The sequence below is a fragment of the Elgaria multicarinata genome, chromosome 3 (genome assembly GCF_023053635.1).
Source record: "Elgaria multicarinata webbii isolate HBS135686 ecotype San Diego chromosome 3, rElgMul1.1.pri, whole genome shotgun sequence".
Classification (NCBI taxonomy): Eukaryota; Metazoa; Chordata; class Lepidosauria; order Squamata; family Anguidae; genus Elgaria; species Elgaria multicarinata.
This window is the reverse complement of record NC_086173.1, coordinates 150,035,470-150,050,621: the sequence shown is the minus strand read 5'-3', so window position 1 is coordinate 150,050,621 and position 15,152 is coordinate 150,035,470. Positions and strand designations below refer to the sequence as shown.

Genomic DNA, 15,152 nt, shown 5'->3' with positions numbered 1-15,152 from the left:
AGCCTTCGCTCCCTTAGACGGCGCGGCGCGGCTGGCAGAAATCCACAAAGGCCCCTCGGCGCAATCGGCGCTCAGAGCAGCCTCCGCAGCCCGCCGAGACTGGCAAAGCCAGAGAACGAAAGGAAAGGAAAGGAAAGGAAAGGAAGGGCCCCTTGAATCCCCCCCGAGCATTCCCAGGCGGCTTGGCCCGCGATTGGTCCGGGGATCGCAGCCCCCGTTTTGGAAGATCCCCCTCGTCCAATGGGAGAGAGGAGCAGCCAAACTTTCCGTACCTGGGGACTACGAGGTGCGCGACGGGACCGGACTGGACCCTGGAGGAGAGTTTAGGGTTAGTGTTTGCATTTGCTTGATTTTGAAACTCCGCTATTTCTTTCTGTATGTAAGAGACCCAGTTGTGCTAAAATATCGGTTGTGGAAGGAGCTCCCCAGAGAGGTCCGCCTGGCGCCTACACTGCGCTCCTTTCGTTGCCAGCTGAAGATCTTTTTATTCTCTGATGGTGCTATATAAATAAATAAATAAATAAATAAATAATAATAATAATTCTCTCAGTATTTTAACACTTAATTTTAACTTAAATTTAAATTTTACTGTTCTAACTCTGTATTTTAATCTTATATCAATTTTGCTGCATGGTTTTATCCTGGTTGTGCGTTTTATACTGTATTTTGTAATTGTGCTTTTAACATGGTGGTGGTTTTATTATGGTTTTAATTTTTGTGAACCGCCCAGAGAGCTTCGGCTATTGGGCGGTATAAAAATGTAATAAATAAATAAATAAATAAATTATCCTTTTTCTCTCCCACATTTTAGAACACACACACACATGTTCTTAAAAGGGTCATAGGATGCAAAACCATCATATGCGTTTGATGTTTCGGTATGCTATGACCCCGTTTAGGATGTCCCTCCCCCCCTTACCTCTGTGTAATGATGTAAGCCCCATCGAACTCACAAAGAAAAAGGTTACCGCAAATCTATCAATCGTTTAAAAACTAAGCCTCATTGAACTCAAAGAAAAAGGTTATCCCAAATCAATCAATCGTTTAAAAACTAAAACAAAACAAAACAAAAACATTTTTTCAGGCTGGGCAATCCTATACATACCAACGCCATCGATGTAAGACGCACACTAATTTCAGTACCACCAACAGAAAAAAAGCTTTGATTCTAAGAAATAATAAACGCATCCGCGATTCTAAGAAGCACCCCGTTTTTAGAGATGTTTATACGGGAATCAAAGAAATACAGTACTTAGCTGGGAGTAAGTCCCATCACTGGAGGCTGGTGGCTCCGATGTTAGTGGGGCAGTGAAGCTTCTCTAGGTTTCAGTCAGAACTCTAAAGGAGCTCTCCAAGGCTTTTCTGATTGAAAACTGGAGCAGATTCACTGTCCCATTGATATAGGAGCCTCCAGTGATGATGATGATTTATTTATTTATATAGCACCATCAGTGTACACTGTACAGAGTCAACAATAAAATAGCAAGACCCTGCTGCATAGGCTTACATTCTAATAAAATCAAAATAAAACAATAAGAAAGGGAAGGGAATGTACCAAACAGGCACAGGGGAGAGTAAAACTAACAGTATAAAAATAAGGTCAAACCCAAGTTCTAAAAGTTTTAGAAAAAAGAAAAGTTTTGAGCTGAGCTTTAAAAATTGTAATTGAACTTGTGGTTCGCAAATGTTCTGGAAGAGAATTCCAGGCATAAGGGGCAGCAATAGAAAATGGACGAAGCCGAGCAAGAGAAGTAGAGACCCTTGGGTGGGTAAGAAACATGGCATTCGATGAGCTGAGAGCACGAGCGGGGCAATAAAGTGAAATGAAAGAGGAAAGAAAGGAAGGAGCTAGACTGTGACAAGCTTTGTAGGTCAACAGGAGAAGTTTATATGGGACTTATTCCCACCTAAGTATGTGTAGGATTGCCCAGCCTGAAAATTTTGTTTGTTTTAGTTTTTAAACAATTGATTTGGGTAACCTCTACATCACCTTTTTTCTTCTGATATAGGAGCCATTAAAATAGTAGCGATTTTAAACGTTTACACTTTATATTGTACTTTATGATGCATTTTGTAGATGTAATTGTAGCGAACCGCTCAGAGAGGCAGTTCATTACAATTACATCCACAAAATACGTCATAGAAATGTAATTTTTTAAAAAAATTAAAGGGAATCAGGATTTATAGGCAAGGTGTAATTAACAATTTAACCTCCCCTTCCCACACACAGATGCACATGCATGAATAGCAGTTCAACCGTCTTGCAACCACACTCTACAATTTTGAGACTTGGGGCTCATCTACACCAAGCAGGATATTCCACTATGAAAGTGGTATCTAAAAGGCAAGAGCCACACTACTGCTTTATAGCGGTACTGAAGTGCACTGACAACTGTCGGGGCCCATGACACATCTACACCAAGCAGGATATAACATGATGAAAGTGGTATATGGTATGTGTCAGTACACTTCAATGCCACTATAAAGCAGTAGTGTGGCTCCTGCCGTTTATATACTGCTTTCATAGTGCAATATCCTGCTTGGTGTAGACGAGCCCAGACTTGCAGGAAAGCATTTCTTGAGTTCAAAAAGAAAATGGCTCCAGGCCTACTTTGTTCTTCTAAGAAGGGTGGCACGGGGGCGGGGAGGGGAGTCAGCCAAGAATTCCTGAGCTCTCTAGCCCTCAAAGAGATAAATTTTGTCTCTTGAGCAGACAAAGAATTCCTGAGCTTTCTAGCCCCCAAAGAGACAAATTTTGTCTCTTGAGCAGACAAAAAATTCTGTATCTGCATATCTATATAGCCTTTTGAATGGTCTGGCTTTCCTCTAATAGGCAAAACCAGTGTAACTGGAGGAAGGAAGGGGACACCCACCCACTTTTGGACTTGAACCAATCAGGATTGGCTGTGTCGGAGGGAGGAAAGGCATGGCTGAGCCAGTCAGAGAACAGACTGCTCACTGTTGCAAATATCCCATCTCATCTGGCAGGTGTGACTCTCCAGCTTTACAAAAGTTCAGTTAATTAACCCCTTTAAACCTGTTAACAACTAATCCTAAAAACAAGAAGGTAAAGATCTTATCATATCTGTCAGGGCAACAAAAGGACTATGCCATTCTGCACATAGGTCCAAGTAAGTGCTGTTTTGAAAGGGAGGCATTTTTCTGGCCTTCCAAGATGGAAAGTCTTAAGATAGTTATTTCCATCACACACCTGTCCTCCACTGATTTGCTCTGACCCCCTTTAAAGTCTGTTGTTGTTACTGTTGTTGAACTAAATCTTTTGTAAAAGCCCAGAGAGCTTTCATAATATCTGTCTGTCTATCTTACCTGCCTCTCCCTCTGATCAAAGTGGGAAACAACATTTAATACAAAAATACCATTTAAATAAAATGCATAAAACTGATTAAAAACTTATAAAACCGATACAACATAATAATGGGACATCTTAAAATTCATCTGGGTAGGCCTGCCGGAAGAGACTAGTCCTTATAGCTGCCTTTGGCTATTGGGAGATATAGAAACGTAGTAGTAGTGGTGGTGGTGGTAGTAGTAATAATAATGCTGAGGGTGCTGTTGCACTTGTGTCTTGCTTGTATTTCCCCTTGGGCAGCTGGTTGACCACTGTGTGAACAGAATACTGAACTAGATGGACCCTCGATCTGATCCAGCGTCAATAATGATGGGAATATTGCTTTCATGGACTTTTTGGGCAGAAAGGCAGGTGGTTGTTATTATTATTTGCCTTTCTGGCCAAAAATTCCATGAAAGCAGTATTACCATCATTATTGATCAGTAGAAGAGGGCTGGTCGCTGCCCCAAGGTACTTAAAATCTAAAACTTTGACTCTAGAAAACAATAGAACTGGAGACAAGAGAAAATAATGTGTTATTCCTCCCCTCCCAGTTATTTTCAGACTTTCTTACAGGCTTAAATTAGCTTTATTATATGGAAACTAGGGGTGGCGGTGGTTGCCAAAGGGTTCATAGACAAGGCGGGATTTTGAGGAGGGAGGAAGTGACAGAGGTACCTCCTGCAGGTGTTCTGAGAGGTAGCTCTGTGCATGTGGGGCAGGAAGAGAGAAAGGCCGGAGTTCTTTGAGGGAGCAGGGGACTGTCTGACAGCTAAGAGTGATGGAGATTGAGGGCTGAAGGCAACGAGAAGGAATGTTGTGGGATATAAAAAGGCTTTAAATGAAAAATACCGATCCCCATGGGCCATCAAAATCATCATAAAATCACAGATCACGTCTGTGCCCACGGATGGCACTGTAAAAGTTAAGAGATCTAGAGCTTTCTAGCGATGTCATAACGCAAAAGCCTGGATCCAAGTCACTGATCCTTACGAATCCTCGTGATTTTTACACATTATGTCAACCAAACATTGTGGTGTAGTGCTTAGAGTGCTGGACTGGGATTCAGAATACCTGGTTTTCCATGATTTTTATACAGAGATCATGTTTCTACCAAACCTCTAGAAAATCATAAATGCCGTCTGTGGCCATGGATTGCGCCATAAAAATGATGGATCCTGCACTTTCGGGCACCACTATGGTGCAAAAACACAGATCTGGGCCACTTTCTCATGGATTCTCTGTATTTTAAAATTGAATGTCTCCCAAATCACCACCAAATCAGAGGTTCCATTTGAGGCCATGGACAGCATCATAACACCTTGGATCTTTGTGGTGTTTGTGGTGCAACCATATTGCAAAAATCTGGATCCATACTATAGATCCTCATGAATTTGTATGATTTTTGTACAGCGCCTCCTCCCCAAGACCACAATCAAATTACAACTGAGCCAACAGATTGCACACTAAATATCACAGATCTTGTATTTCATGGCTCCGCTGTAGCACAAAAACATGGACCCTTATGATAACCACAGGCTCAGTTAGTTACCATATTATTGTAAGATTTGGGGTCAGATTTGAAATGTAACCAAAAGTGCAAATGGCGATCCTGTTCACAGCCATGGCAAAGTTGTCTTTCATCTCCTTTGTTATGCAAAGTACAAGTAAAATGGGGCATAATGTGAAAGAAATCGGAGTAAACATTTGATTTTTCAACGCTGGTTTTTTGGGTACTGGCTGTTTCTAAGATGGGGTGTTGAGCTAGTGAGATGGATGGTTGTTTGAAATTTACTTGCACCTAATTTCTGTATCTTTCCCTACAGTGTGCGAGGAGACGAACTCACCGATAACTGCATTCTTCGGAAATTTCTTGAACAGGCTTCAAAAATTCGACAGGGAAAAATGTCCAAGACTCTTTTATACTGTAGAAGAGGTGTTCCATTTACGGTGGAAGAGGTCCATGATATTTTAACCCATCCCGAATATGAGAAAACGATTACTGATCCACCCTGCAAGCCTTGTGGGGGTGACGTCTTCCTTTATTCTTTCAAGGACTCTCCTCAGAGGAGGAATGATTGGCGGTCTGATGAATATTCTTGGATCAGTAATGGCGTCCGACTTTGGCCCAAAAAGGATCCCAAAGTGAAGAAGATATATCACAAAATCAAAAGGGCACAAGGAACTAGACACTTCGTTCGACACTCTTATACACTTCTGGATGGGACTTGTGAATTGGTTCTTTTACACTATTTAGGAAACGAGAAGGAATTCCAGGCGCTTCCCTTTGGAAACAGGAAGGAAAACTTAGGAGGAATGCACACACGTTCAGGAAGAAAAGTGATCTTGGATGCAAATCCTGAACCTCCCCAAATTAACGAAGACTTTTGCAGTGAGCCCTTAAGTGACTCAACCGATACACCTGTATCTCATCCCCAAAACTTAGAGCAGAGAAGAAATGAACTTAAAATAGAAAGACAATGCAAACGAATCAGCCATGATGATTTGTTCAATGTCTATGAACTCTCTCAAGTCCTGGATGGTTTCATCCATGAGTATACAATAATACCTTTAGTGCTTCTTGTAATGGGCCTACAGGACGTTCTCTCTGAAATTAATGAAATAATACAATTAAATCCGGATTTTCCAATCCTTTTTTCATACACCGAAACTTTTGAGGTGGGCGACTTCTACTTGTCTACTTTATTGTTTAAAAATGTGCTTTTCAGTGAATCGCCATTACTTCCCGTCATGTTTATGGTATGTGATAGTAACACGGAGGACAGCCATGAGAGGCTTTTTGTGCGCCTTTTAGAACAATGCCCTTCGATTGATTCAGAAAACGTGGTGATAGCAACCGACGGAGAAAAAGGAATCAAAAACGCGTTAGATGGTGTTTTGCCGCATTGCCGCAGAGTGATGTGTTGGAATCGCCTCCGTCAGAACGTCAAGTGCTGGCTGAAAAAACATGGCACCAGTTCAGGGAAGACCAAGAGGTACCTTGCAGATATTTCAAACCTTCTAAGGTCAAGTTCAGAGCAGGACTATACCTCCAAAGTGCAGTCGCTTGGCAGAAAATGGAGCAAAGCGTTCTTTGATTACTTCAGAGAGGAACTGCACCAGACGATAACTGTAAACGCTGGGTCCTGGGTTCTAAAAGATATGAACATACATCATGAAAAAGGTGGTATCACCGCAAATATGCCGCCAAGTTTTCACGCCGCTCTCAAAAGAATTTCGGGATGGGAGGAGACGTCCTTGGAGGTGATAGTGCTGTCCTTGTACGCCATGCAGTATTTTTACTGGTCGGAAACCTTGCATGGGTTATGCAATACAGGAAACTTGCATTTGCTCCCGCAATTCATCAAGCATTCAAGATCACCAGAATTTACAGTCTTTCCACGTATGGCTTGCGATCCTTTGCAAATCATGCACCTTTTGCAAAAGGGAGAATTTCCAGAGCCGAGGACCGAGGAGAAAGGCAGGAAGTCCCCTTCAGCTTCTCGTGAACTACGGGCGGATTTTGCTGCACAGAACACCTTAGTCACGCTTTGTCCGCAGCTTGGTGCATTTTTGGTAAGGGGAACAAAAGAACGGAGTTATATAGTTCACCTTTTCCCAAAAGAGAGCTGTACCTGCCCATCGTCCAGGACTTGCTGTCACATTAGAGCTGCAAGGAAAGCTATTGGTCTACCGCCTGTCCCTCGTAAGCGTCACAGGCTGCAGTTTGCACAGCTAAAACAACGTAAAAGGCAGAAGTTAAGATCTGGCAGAAAGTTTCCTAGAACAAAGGAGAATGTCGCTGGAGTTCCAGCATCTGATTCAGTTCTGTTAGCTGTCGGGACTGACTTGTTAGAACAAGAAAACTTGCATGTGGTGATGGATGTGGGCGATGAACAACCGCAGTCCCCGCTAAAATGTTCTGAGAAAGGGTGTACGGAGGCTGATAACGAGGTCTTTAGCAGGAGCCCTGTGACCTTGCCACATAACAAAACGCGTCTGAGCAAATCACATAGCTGCCCGTCAGACCCGTGGTATAATTGTACCTTCCCCACACTTGTCCTACAAGAGAGAGGGCTGGTTGGTTCTGTGGCAAATATCTATGTTTATGATTATGACCTAGAAACCCTAAAGGGATCCAACTGGGTGAACGATCGCATCATTGACGCATTTCTGGCCTCCAGAATGATCTTGGCCGAAGAACTGGGACATGGCAGAACTGTCTTCATGCTCAGTTGCCACTTCATGCAGACCTTAATGTGTGAAAGTCTGTCGGTACAAACCATGCAATTCTGCATGAAATATGGAGTGCTGCAGAAGGACGTCCTCATCATTCCAGTAAATGACCAACGCGTCCACTGGATATTGATCGTTATAATTTTAAAAACGAAGACCATGCTGTACCTGGATTCCAAACACGGGCTTGATCGCACCATCATCACGGCCATAACATCCTTTTTAGGGCATCTCTATGAGCTGGATTCCGGAAAACCCTATACTTTTGAGGACTGGTCATTTTTTGCACCGACTGATATACCGAGGCAAGACAATTCCACTGACTGTGGGCCTTTCACATGTGCTATCGCACATCTGGTCACATCTGGTGTCCAATTACAGTTCAACCAAAGCGACATGGCTTTCATTAGGCCCTGGATTGCAAGAGAAATAGTTCAATACAGCGGGAAAACCTATCTTGAAAAGGAAGAGGGGTACATCCCACTGGAAATAGTTGACGCTACTTTCAAGAAACAAGCAATGTTCCAAAAGAGTGACATCCATGTCTCAAGATCTTGTCCCCCTGGTTCTGAGAACACACTTACGTATTGCTCAAAGATTTTGCCGTCCTTGTTGGAGGGCTGTCGGTCACGCTGTTTTATGAAGGACTGTTGTATGAGGCCCAGCCAGAACTTGACCGTAGTATACTGTAGCAAATCTTGCAAGGGCTGGTACCACTGCATCTGCTTAGGAATTGATTCCGAAGACATCCCCCGAGCTTTTGTGTGCCAGAATTGCCAATCCGCTTTCAGCAAATAAGCTACAATGGAATTGGAAGATTATTCCCCAGGTAAGTACAATACGTTTGCACATGTGGCCTGCAAATTGGAAAAAAAATCCTAAATTAAGGAATGTTAATATCAGGGCACTGCAAGCAGCCAGCCACCCCAAATTGCGGAAAGTTTTGTTCTGTCTTTAATTGTCAACATACTTCTCATGGAATGTGGATGAGGAAGGCAGGTAGAAAATGCAGTAATGGCAATTTGGGAGGAAGAATTTGACTAGGTTCAGACAACACGATAATCAACGGTGGTTTAAATAGTTGATAGTTGATTATTAATTATCATGTTGTGTGGAGGGTGTTTTTTAACCAACCGTTGGATATTTGGCCAAAATAACCAATGCAAATAATCAACGCTGTGCAGAGTTGGCTATTTGAACCACCATTGGTTATCACGTTGTGTGGAGAGTACCGTTGGTTATTTCTTCAGCCACTGTTAGTTATTTCATCAGCCACAGAGTTGCAAGGCAAGAGCAGTCAAAGCGATGGCTGCTGTTCTAGTCCAGCTGGCAGGATGCATTTTTGGCAGCAATGGCTGATGGGATACTAGCAGGAGAACTTGGGGGGGGGAGAGAGCAGGGCATGAGTGAGTCAACTCAGCATGGATTAATAGTCATCTCAACGCTGATCCTAATTCACACCACGGTTGGAGTACCCCCTAGATAAACATCTGTCAAGTTGATTATTACCCCACCGTTGACTATCGTGTTGTCTGAACACAGCCAGAGTTTATTAAGGGTGCAAACAGTTGTGACATGGCTTCCCTTGATTAGATCACTCTACCTCTTAAATGCTATTTCAGATCAGCTGAAGGTACTTCCTAATTTAAGTGAGCCTGAAGTGCTGGACAAGGGAGTACCTAATCCCTGAATATTTCTTAGTCTGAATCTGTATCTGCTGTTGGCTCTGCAGAGGAGGGGGAAAACCTTCCATTTGTTCCTTACATGACCTTCTCAGGGGCCACTCCCCTGAGAACTCCCTGCTGAAGGAGGCTAGGTCTGTTCCTTCTCAGTTGTCATTTTGCTGGCAGCCTGTGAAGGTTTGAGGCCTACACAGGCTTGGGTTTGGTTTAAGCCTGAAGGCCCAAAAATCTCCTGATGGGAGGGGGCATTCCTGAGTTTCATTTACCCCCTAAAGGAGTTACGTTTCATTTCCCCAGTTTTAGGTTACCTGATTGTATGGTTTCAGTTCTGGGGAGAGAGTATAAAAAGGGGTGGAGTTAACTGTTCAGGAGGAGAGAGAGGAAGAACTACAGAGAGAGACACTGAGGAAGAACAGCAGGAGAAGGCTGGAAGGGACTCTAGGCCAAAGCCTACAGGAGAAAGAGTAGCTAGGCTAGAGGAAACTGCATTTTTATTTCTTTTATGCCTTTTAAAGTCTTACAGCTGTGGTTGAGTAAATGCCTTAAGTTTATGTGTCTTTGCCTTATATAATCTAGTAAATACTTGTTGTTAAAACCTGGTGTTCAGGAGCGTCATTTACACCACGCCTAAAGCCCTAACCCCACGTTACTAAGAGAGGAAGGTAAAAACTTGATATCAGATGAGAAGGGCTCTTGAAGAGGCAAAACATCTTTAAGGAGCAGATCAAGGGGTCCAGGTAAAGGAGGAACCTTGACACAGGCAAACACATTTTTATACAGGCAGACCTTTGGCATATAAGAAGAGAGTCTGCTCCTGAAGTAGTTCTTAATTAGTTGGGCATGGTTTTATTGTGTCATTTGTATATATGGAGAACCTGGTGAAATTTCCTCTTCATCACAACAGTTAAAGCTGCAGGTGCCCTGCCCTCTTTTAAATCTGGTCACTCTAGTATAGCTCCTACAGCTTCAACTGCTGTGATGAAGAGGGAATTTCACCAGGTTTTCCATATATACAAATGACATCTGCTGAAATTCCCTTTTCTATGCAACTGTTAAAGATACAGGAGCCCTGTCCTCCTTTTCATATGGTCACCCTATTGTAAAGTATGTCCTTGATTATTATGGTGCTTTGTTCCTCCCAAATGACTGTGTATATGAAACAGCAGTGCTTGGGGACCAAAACAGACATTACTTTCAGTCTGCGGCTAAATTCCCCCTCCCCATTTTCGCTCTAGAGTAGATGCTAGGTCCCAATCTGGATCACAGTAACCCACCGTTGACTATTTAACCCACCATTGGATATTGTGTTGCCCGAACCCAGTCTAAGGGTTTCTGATTCTCAATAGTTTAATATCAACAACAGAATTAACCACGAAGTATACCTCTAAAACAAAGAAAATTGAAGGTGGGGAGAGCAACCAGGACTGGATTATTGTGTTGAATGACTGAGCTCCATTCAGTTGTGGGACTTCGAACACATTCCTGGGCTCAGAGGTCTTCAATTCTAAGTGTGTGGTTTGCACCAGGCTCTGGTTTCGTAGATTTGAGGATTCTGGTAAAGAAAAAAATAGATTCCACAACCCTGAAGTTTGCTTACCCCTGGCTTAAGGCAAAAAATCTGATGTCAGTTTCTTTGCTGTCTTTGACTCCACTCAAATGTCTAGACTGCACAGCCTGTGCAGCAAACCCATTGAAAATTAACTGTGGTCATTGTGCTCTGCAAAATCAGAAACATCCTTCCAAAAAAGGGTCCAATCCTATGCACGTTTAGACAGAAAAAAAGTCCTACAGCTCCCAACATTCCCAAGCCAACCGTAGGACTTTTTTCTGTCTAAATGTGCATAGGATTGGACCCTTAATCTTTAGACAAAGTTAACTTTTAAGGAAGGAAGCAGAACCAATTGTGTGATATATCATTTGTTTATTTTATTATTCTTATTCTTTCAGATCCTTCTAGGAGAGCTACAGAGGATTGTAGGACGACCTACAGAGAAGAAAGACTTGTTTGTGTGTTTGGATGTTGAGGATAATAAAAGAAAATTTAATGGCAGGTGTTTTGTTTAAGTATTTATTTGAAATATTTCACCTTTGATATCTCTGCTCTCCCTGAACTATACTGCACCAGTAACATTCTATGTTATAAGTTATAACCATATGTGAAAATTTCGTGAAAACGTTATCACTATCACCGTTTGATTTCTCCCCATATATTTGGTGGCATCCTGTGTAAGAAAACATAAAATTGTTGAGGATCCATGGCCCAGATCCACGTTTTTGTACCACGGTGGCACCGGAAAGTTTTAGGTCTGTGAGCGTGGTGCTATCCTGGGCTTTAAATTTGGTTTGCAAGCAGTTTGACATAGGCAGAGGTGGACCTGTGCAAAACCCATGAGAATCTATGCCCCAGCTCTATGGTTTTGAGCCATGATGGCTCTGTGTATTTTTATGATGCAATCCAAGGGCACAGATGTGATCTGTGATTTGACGAGAGTGTGGGAAAGGTGGGGAGTCCTTTGAAAAATAATAATCATGAGAACCTGAAAGAATCCATGGCCTAGATCTTTGTTTTTGGATGGCCTCAGTTATGCCCCATGATTTGCAGATGGTTCTGATTTGGTGCAGAAACCTGTGTAAAAATCATGGAGATCTATGTTTTTGTACCGTAGCAGTGCCATATTGTATGTGTTCCATGATTTTTATGCTGCAGTCCATGGGCAGATGAGACTTGCAATTTAATGGTGGTTTATGGAGGGTGGAAGAGGATCCCATGTAAAAAAAACCCAAACCAAACCATGAGGCTCCATTTTTTATTTACTCCAAGCTTGGTGCTGGATTGGAGAGCAGACTAAAAGAGGGCCATCCTGTGATTAGAGTAGCTTTCCCCAACTTGGTGTCCTACAGATGTGTAGGACAACAGCTACCATCAGCCCCAGCCAGCATGGGCAATTTTAGGGTGATAGGAGTTATAGTACAAAACATCTGGGGAGGGCACCAGGTTGGAGAAGGATGTATTGGAGCAAGCTAGCAGGTTGTTTGGCCCAGGAGATATTCCAAGCCCTCCTGGAGTCCCAGATGGCCAAGCACCCATCCACCTTTGTGCATCTTTCCCCGTTCTAAAAGATTGAAATGCCTCTACTAAGACTTATTACTGACAATATGTGCTTGATGTCACAATATTTATTATTATTTATTACATTTATTTCCCAACTTTCTTTCTTTCTTGAAAGGGACTCACGACGGCTTAGCTGTTCTTCTAAGTGTGTTGCTCCTCTAAGTGTGCTCTGTTCATTTCAGTTGAGGCAGTGCCATCTAGTGGTGGAAGATCCCACTTTTTTCAGATATTACCACTTTGAAAGTGGTTCTTTTCATGACGGAATTTTCAACGGATGCTGTGGGAGATGTCGTGGTGGTTCAAAATACCCCCCCCCCGCAAACTTTCATGTGTGGCCAGTTACGAGCGTAAAATAAATCACTTGTTGAGAGATGTCCTAAGAGACTGAGCTATTGATCAGTCTCCAGTTAATGTCTCACCGCTGCCTAAAATTCACTAAGTGGCCTTAAGCAAAACACTTACCAGCTTCCTTTTCCCCCCTCACCTACAATCAGGGACGGCTGCAGAGAGTGGCAAAGTCAGGCATTTGCAAGGGTTGCAAGACTTGCAGAAGGCCTCCTGTCCTGACACTGCTACCAGTTGCACTTTGCCAGGATATCCCAGAAGATCCGTTACTGCTTGGTCCTCTTTTAGGTTACAGGGACTGCTGAGGGTGTTGCGCCCATGAGCCTCCAGAATCCCGTGCCAGCTCCGGGTTAGGCCCAGACTTAGTCATACTTAGAGTAGACCCCTTGAAATAGATGGAAGTTAAGTTAGCCATGACTAGCTTAAATCCCACTTTACTATTCTATGATTCTATGATCTATTTGGAAGACTGTCAGGTCCAAGTAGTCTCAAAGGATAGGAAACAGTCCGCTAATTGTCCCTCCACTCACTCTACACCTTTTGTCAAATCATTATGAATGTGGAATAAAAGCAGGAAATAACACTATGGAAGCAGTATATGGAACGTGGTTTGTGCCCCAACAGTTATGGGTGCACTTCAATACCACTTCAAAGCAGTAAGGTAGAGCTGGTGACCATATGGAAAGGAGAACAGGGCTTCAGTATCTTCAACAGTTGTATTGCTCGTGCCCTGCCTAGCATGACCAGATTCAAAAGAGGGCAGGGCTCCTGCAGCTTTAACTGTTGTGATGCTGTATGCACCAGGTGCTGCATGCATGCAAATGACACCTGCTGAAATTCCCTTTCCAACACAACAGTTAAAGATACAGAAGCTGTGCCCTCCTTTGGTCACCCTAAGCCTAGGGCTAAACTGCTATGTCAGTTGAGGCTGAAAACAAAACAGGAGTGTAAGAAATGAAGGGGTTAATTGAACTCTAAGCTGCCCTTTGTGTTTTCTGTAGACCCTGCAGGAGGAAGTGGCTGACTCACACATTCCAGAGAGATGTGGCATGGCAGGGAAGGGAGATGGGATTAGGTAAAGGTATCCTGTTTAGCCCACTCCTCTCACACAGGTTGTGTAAATGTATTCCACTCTGTATCCCACTCCTCTCACACAGGTTGTGTAAATGTATTCCACTCCCCTTTTTCTTTGTGCATCCCACCCCCTTCATTCCACTCCCCTTTTTCCATTGTCAGCTGACCCTATGTGAATAAAAGTGGTGTGCAAGCTCCGATCAGGGTCCGACCCTGTTCGAGTCGCACCTCAGTATACTGATACGTGGTGTCCTCTGCAGTGTTTTCTACGCTCGTCTTTCGTACCTAAGGTCAGGGACAAGAACCTGCCATATTTCTAACAGGAGGCAGCTCAAGATGGCTCCTGCCAAAGGGCAGAATCTGTGAGTTTGTGAGAGTGAAAATAAGCCACTGTGGCTTATTTTTCCTCCCAGCATGTGCAGGTCATGACCAGCCTAATGACCATAATTAGGCTGGGCACAGGTTGTGACATCTGAACCCAGGAAGGGTGGATGGCCACCGGGCTGGTTTACAAACCACTTTGAAACCCTAGAACAAGCCATGGGTTTCAGGATAGTTTCTAAATGGCGGTGTGCCACCGCAGTGCTGAGGAGGGCCTTCTCTAGTGTGGTGCCCATGGTGGAGAATGATCAGGTGGGCTCCCAGCATGGAGTGTTTCTATTAGTTTGCCTGGACATTTCCTTGGATCATTAGCACAGTCAGCTACATCTTGTTCTTTTCATGAAATATGACATTGTTTTATCACTGTTTTTATTGATTGTTTTTATGGTATTTTATCAAGGTTTCATCTTGTGAACCATTTTGAGATTATTATTTTTAATGAAAAGTAGTATTTTTTAAAATGACTAACAATCCTATGCATGTTTAGACAGAAGAAAAAGTCATAGCATGCCCCAGCCATGCTGGCTGGGCAATGCAGGGAGTTGTAGCACTTTTGTCTGTCTAAATATGCATAGGGTTGTGGCCTTAATTAACAATAGCACAAAAAACAGGTGTTGGCCTTAACCACAAACAGTATACTATAAAACAAAAGAGATTAAGGTGATAGGTTTCAACAAACTTTTGAATTGCTTGATGATAGCCTTGTCGTCCCCGGTAGCTGAAAAGCTATTACCCTTGACTTACAACTGGAGGGGAGTGACATATATTTAATTCTTTACTCCTGGAAATTCTTCAGTCAGCCCCTGCTTTGCAGTTATTTCTCTGATTGTGGATCAGCCGTGTGACTGGCCATTGAAGAAGACTTCCGAGTCGAAACGTGTCTGGCCAATTCAATCAAGCTTGTGAAGCACTTTTTTTTACTGTATTTTTAAATGTGTAATGTATTGTATATTTTAAGTGCTCTATAGCCTTG

General features: G+C 43.0%; 2 protein-coding genes across 2 annotated transcripts in view; one reads left to right on the top strand and one right to left on the bottom strand.

Moving 5' to 3' along the window:
* Nucleotides 1–227: 227 nt before the first annotated feature.
* On the top strand, nucleotides 228–11,317 carry LOC134396010 (uncharacterized). Its single transcript, XM_063122330.1, has 3 exons — nucleotides 228–328; nucleotides 5,176–8,414; nucleotides 11,225–11,317. The coding sequence occupies exon 2, from the start codon at nucleotides 5,255–5,257 to the stop codon at nucleotides 8,381–8,383; it is 3,129 nt and encodes a 1,042-aa protein (XP_062978400.1). The 5' UTR covers nucleotides 228–328; nucleotides 5,176–5,254; the 3' UTR covers nucleotides 8,384–8,414; nucleotides 11,225–11,317.
* Nucleotides 8,404–15,152, bottom strand: part of LOC134395521 (butyrophilin subfamily 1 member A1-like) — a 21,632-nt gene continuing 14,883 nt past the window's right edge. The window contains exon 4 of the mRNA XM_063121687.1: nucleotides 8,404–8,442. Coding sequence (XP_062977757.1) covers nucleotides 8,404–8,442 — 39 coding nt within the window. The remainder of the gene's footprint in view (nucleotides 8,443–15,152) is intronic.

What these genes read in the sequence shown, in the direction of transcription:
- LOC134396010 (XM_063122330.1), top strand. Translation starts at nt 5,255, where the DNA reads ATGTCCAAGACTCTTTTATACTGTAGAAGAGGTGTTCCATTTACGGTG.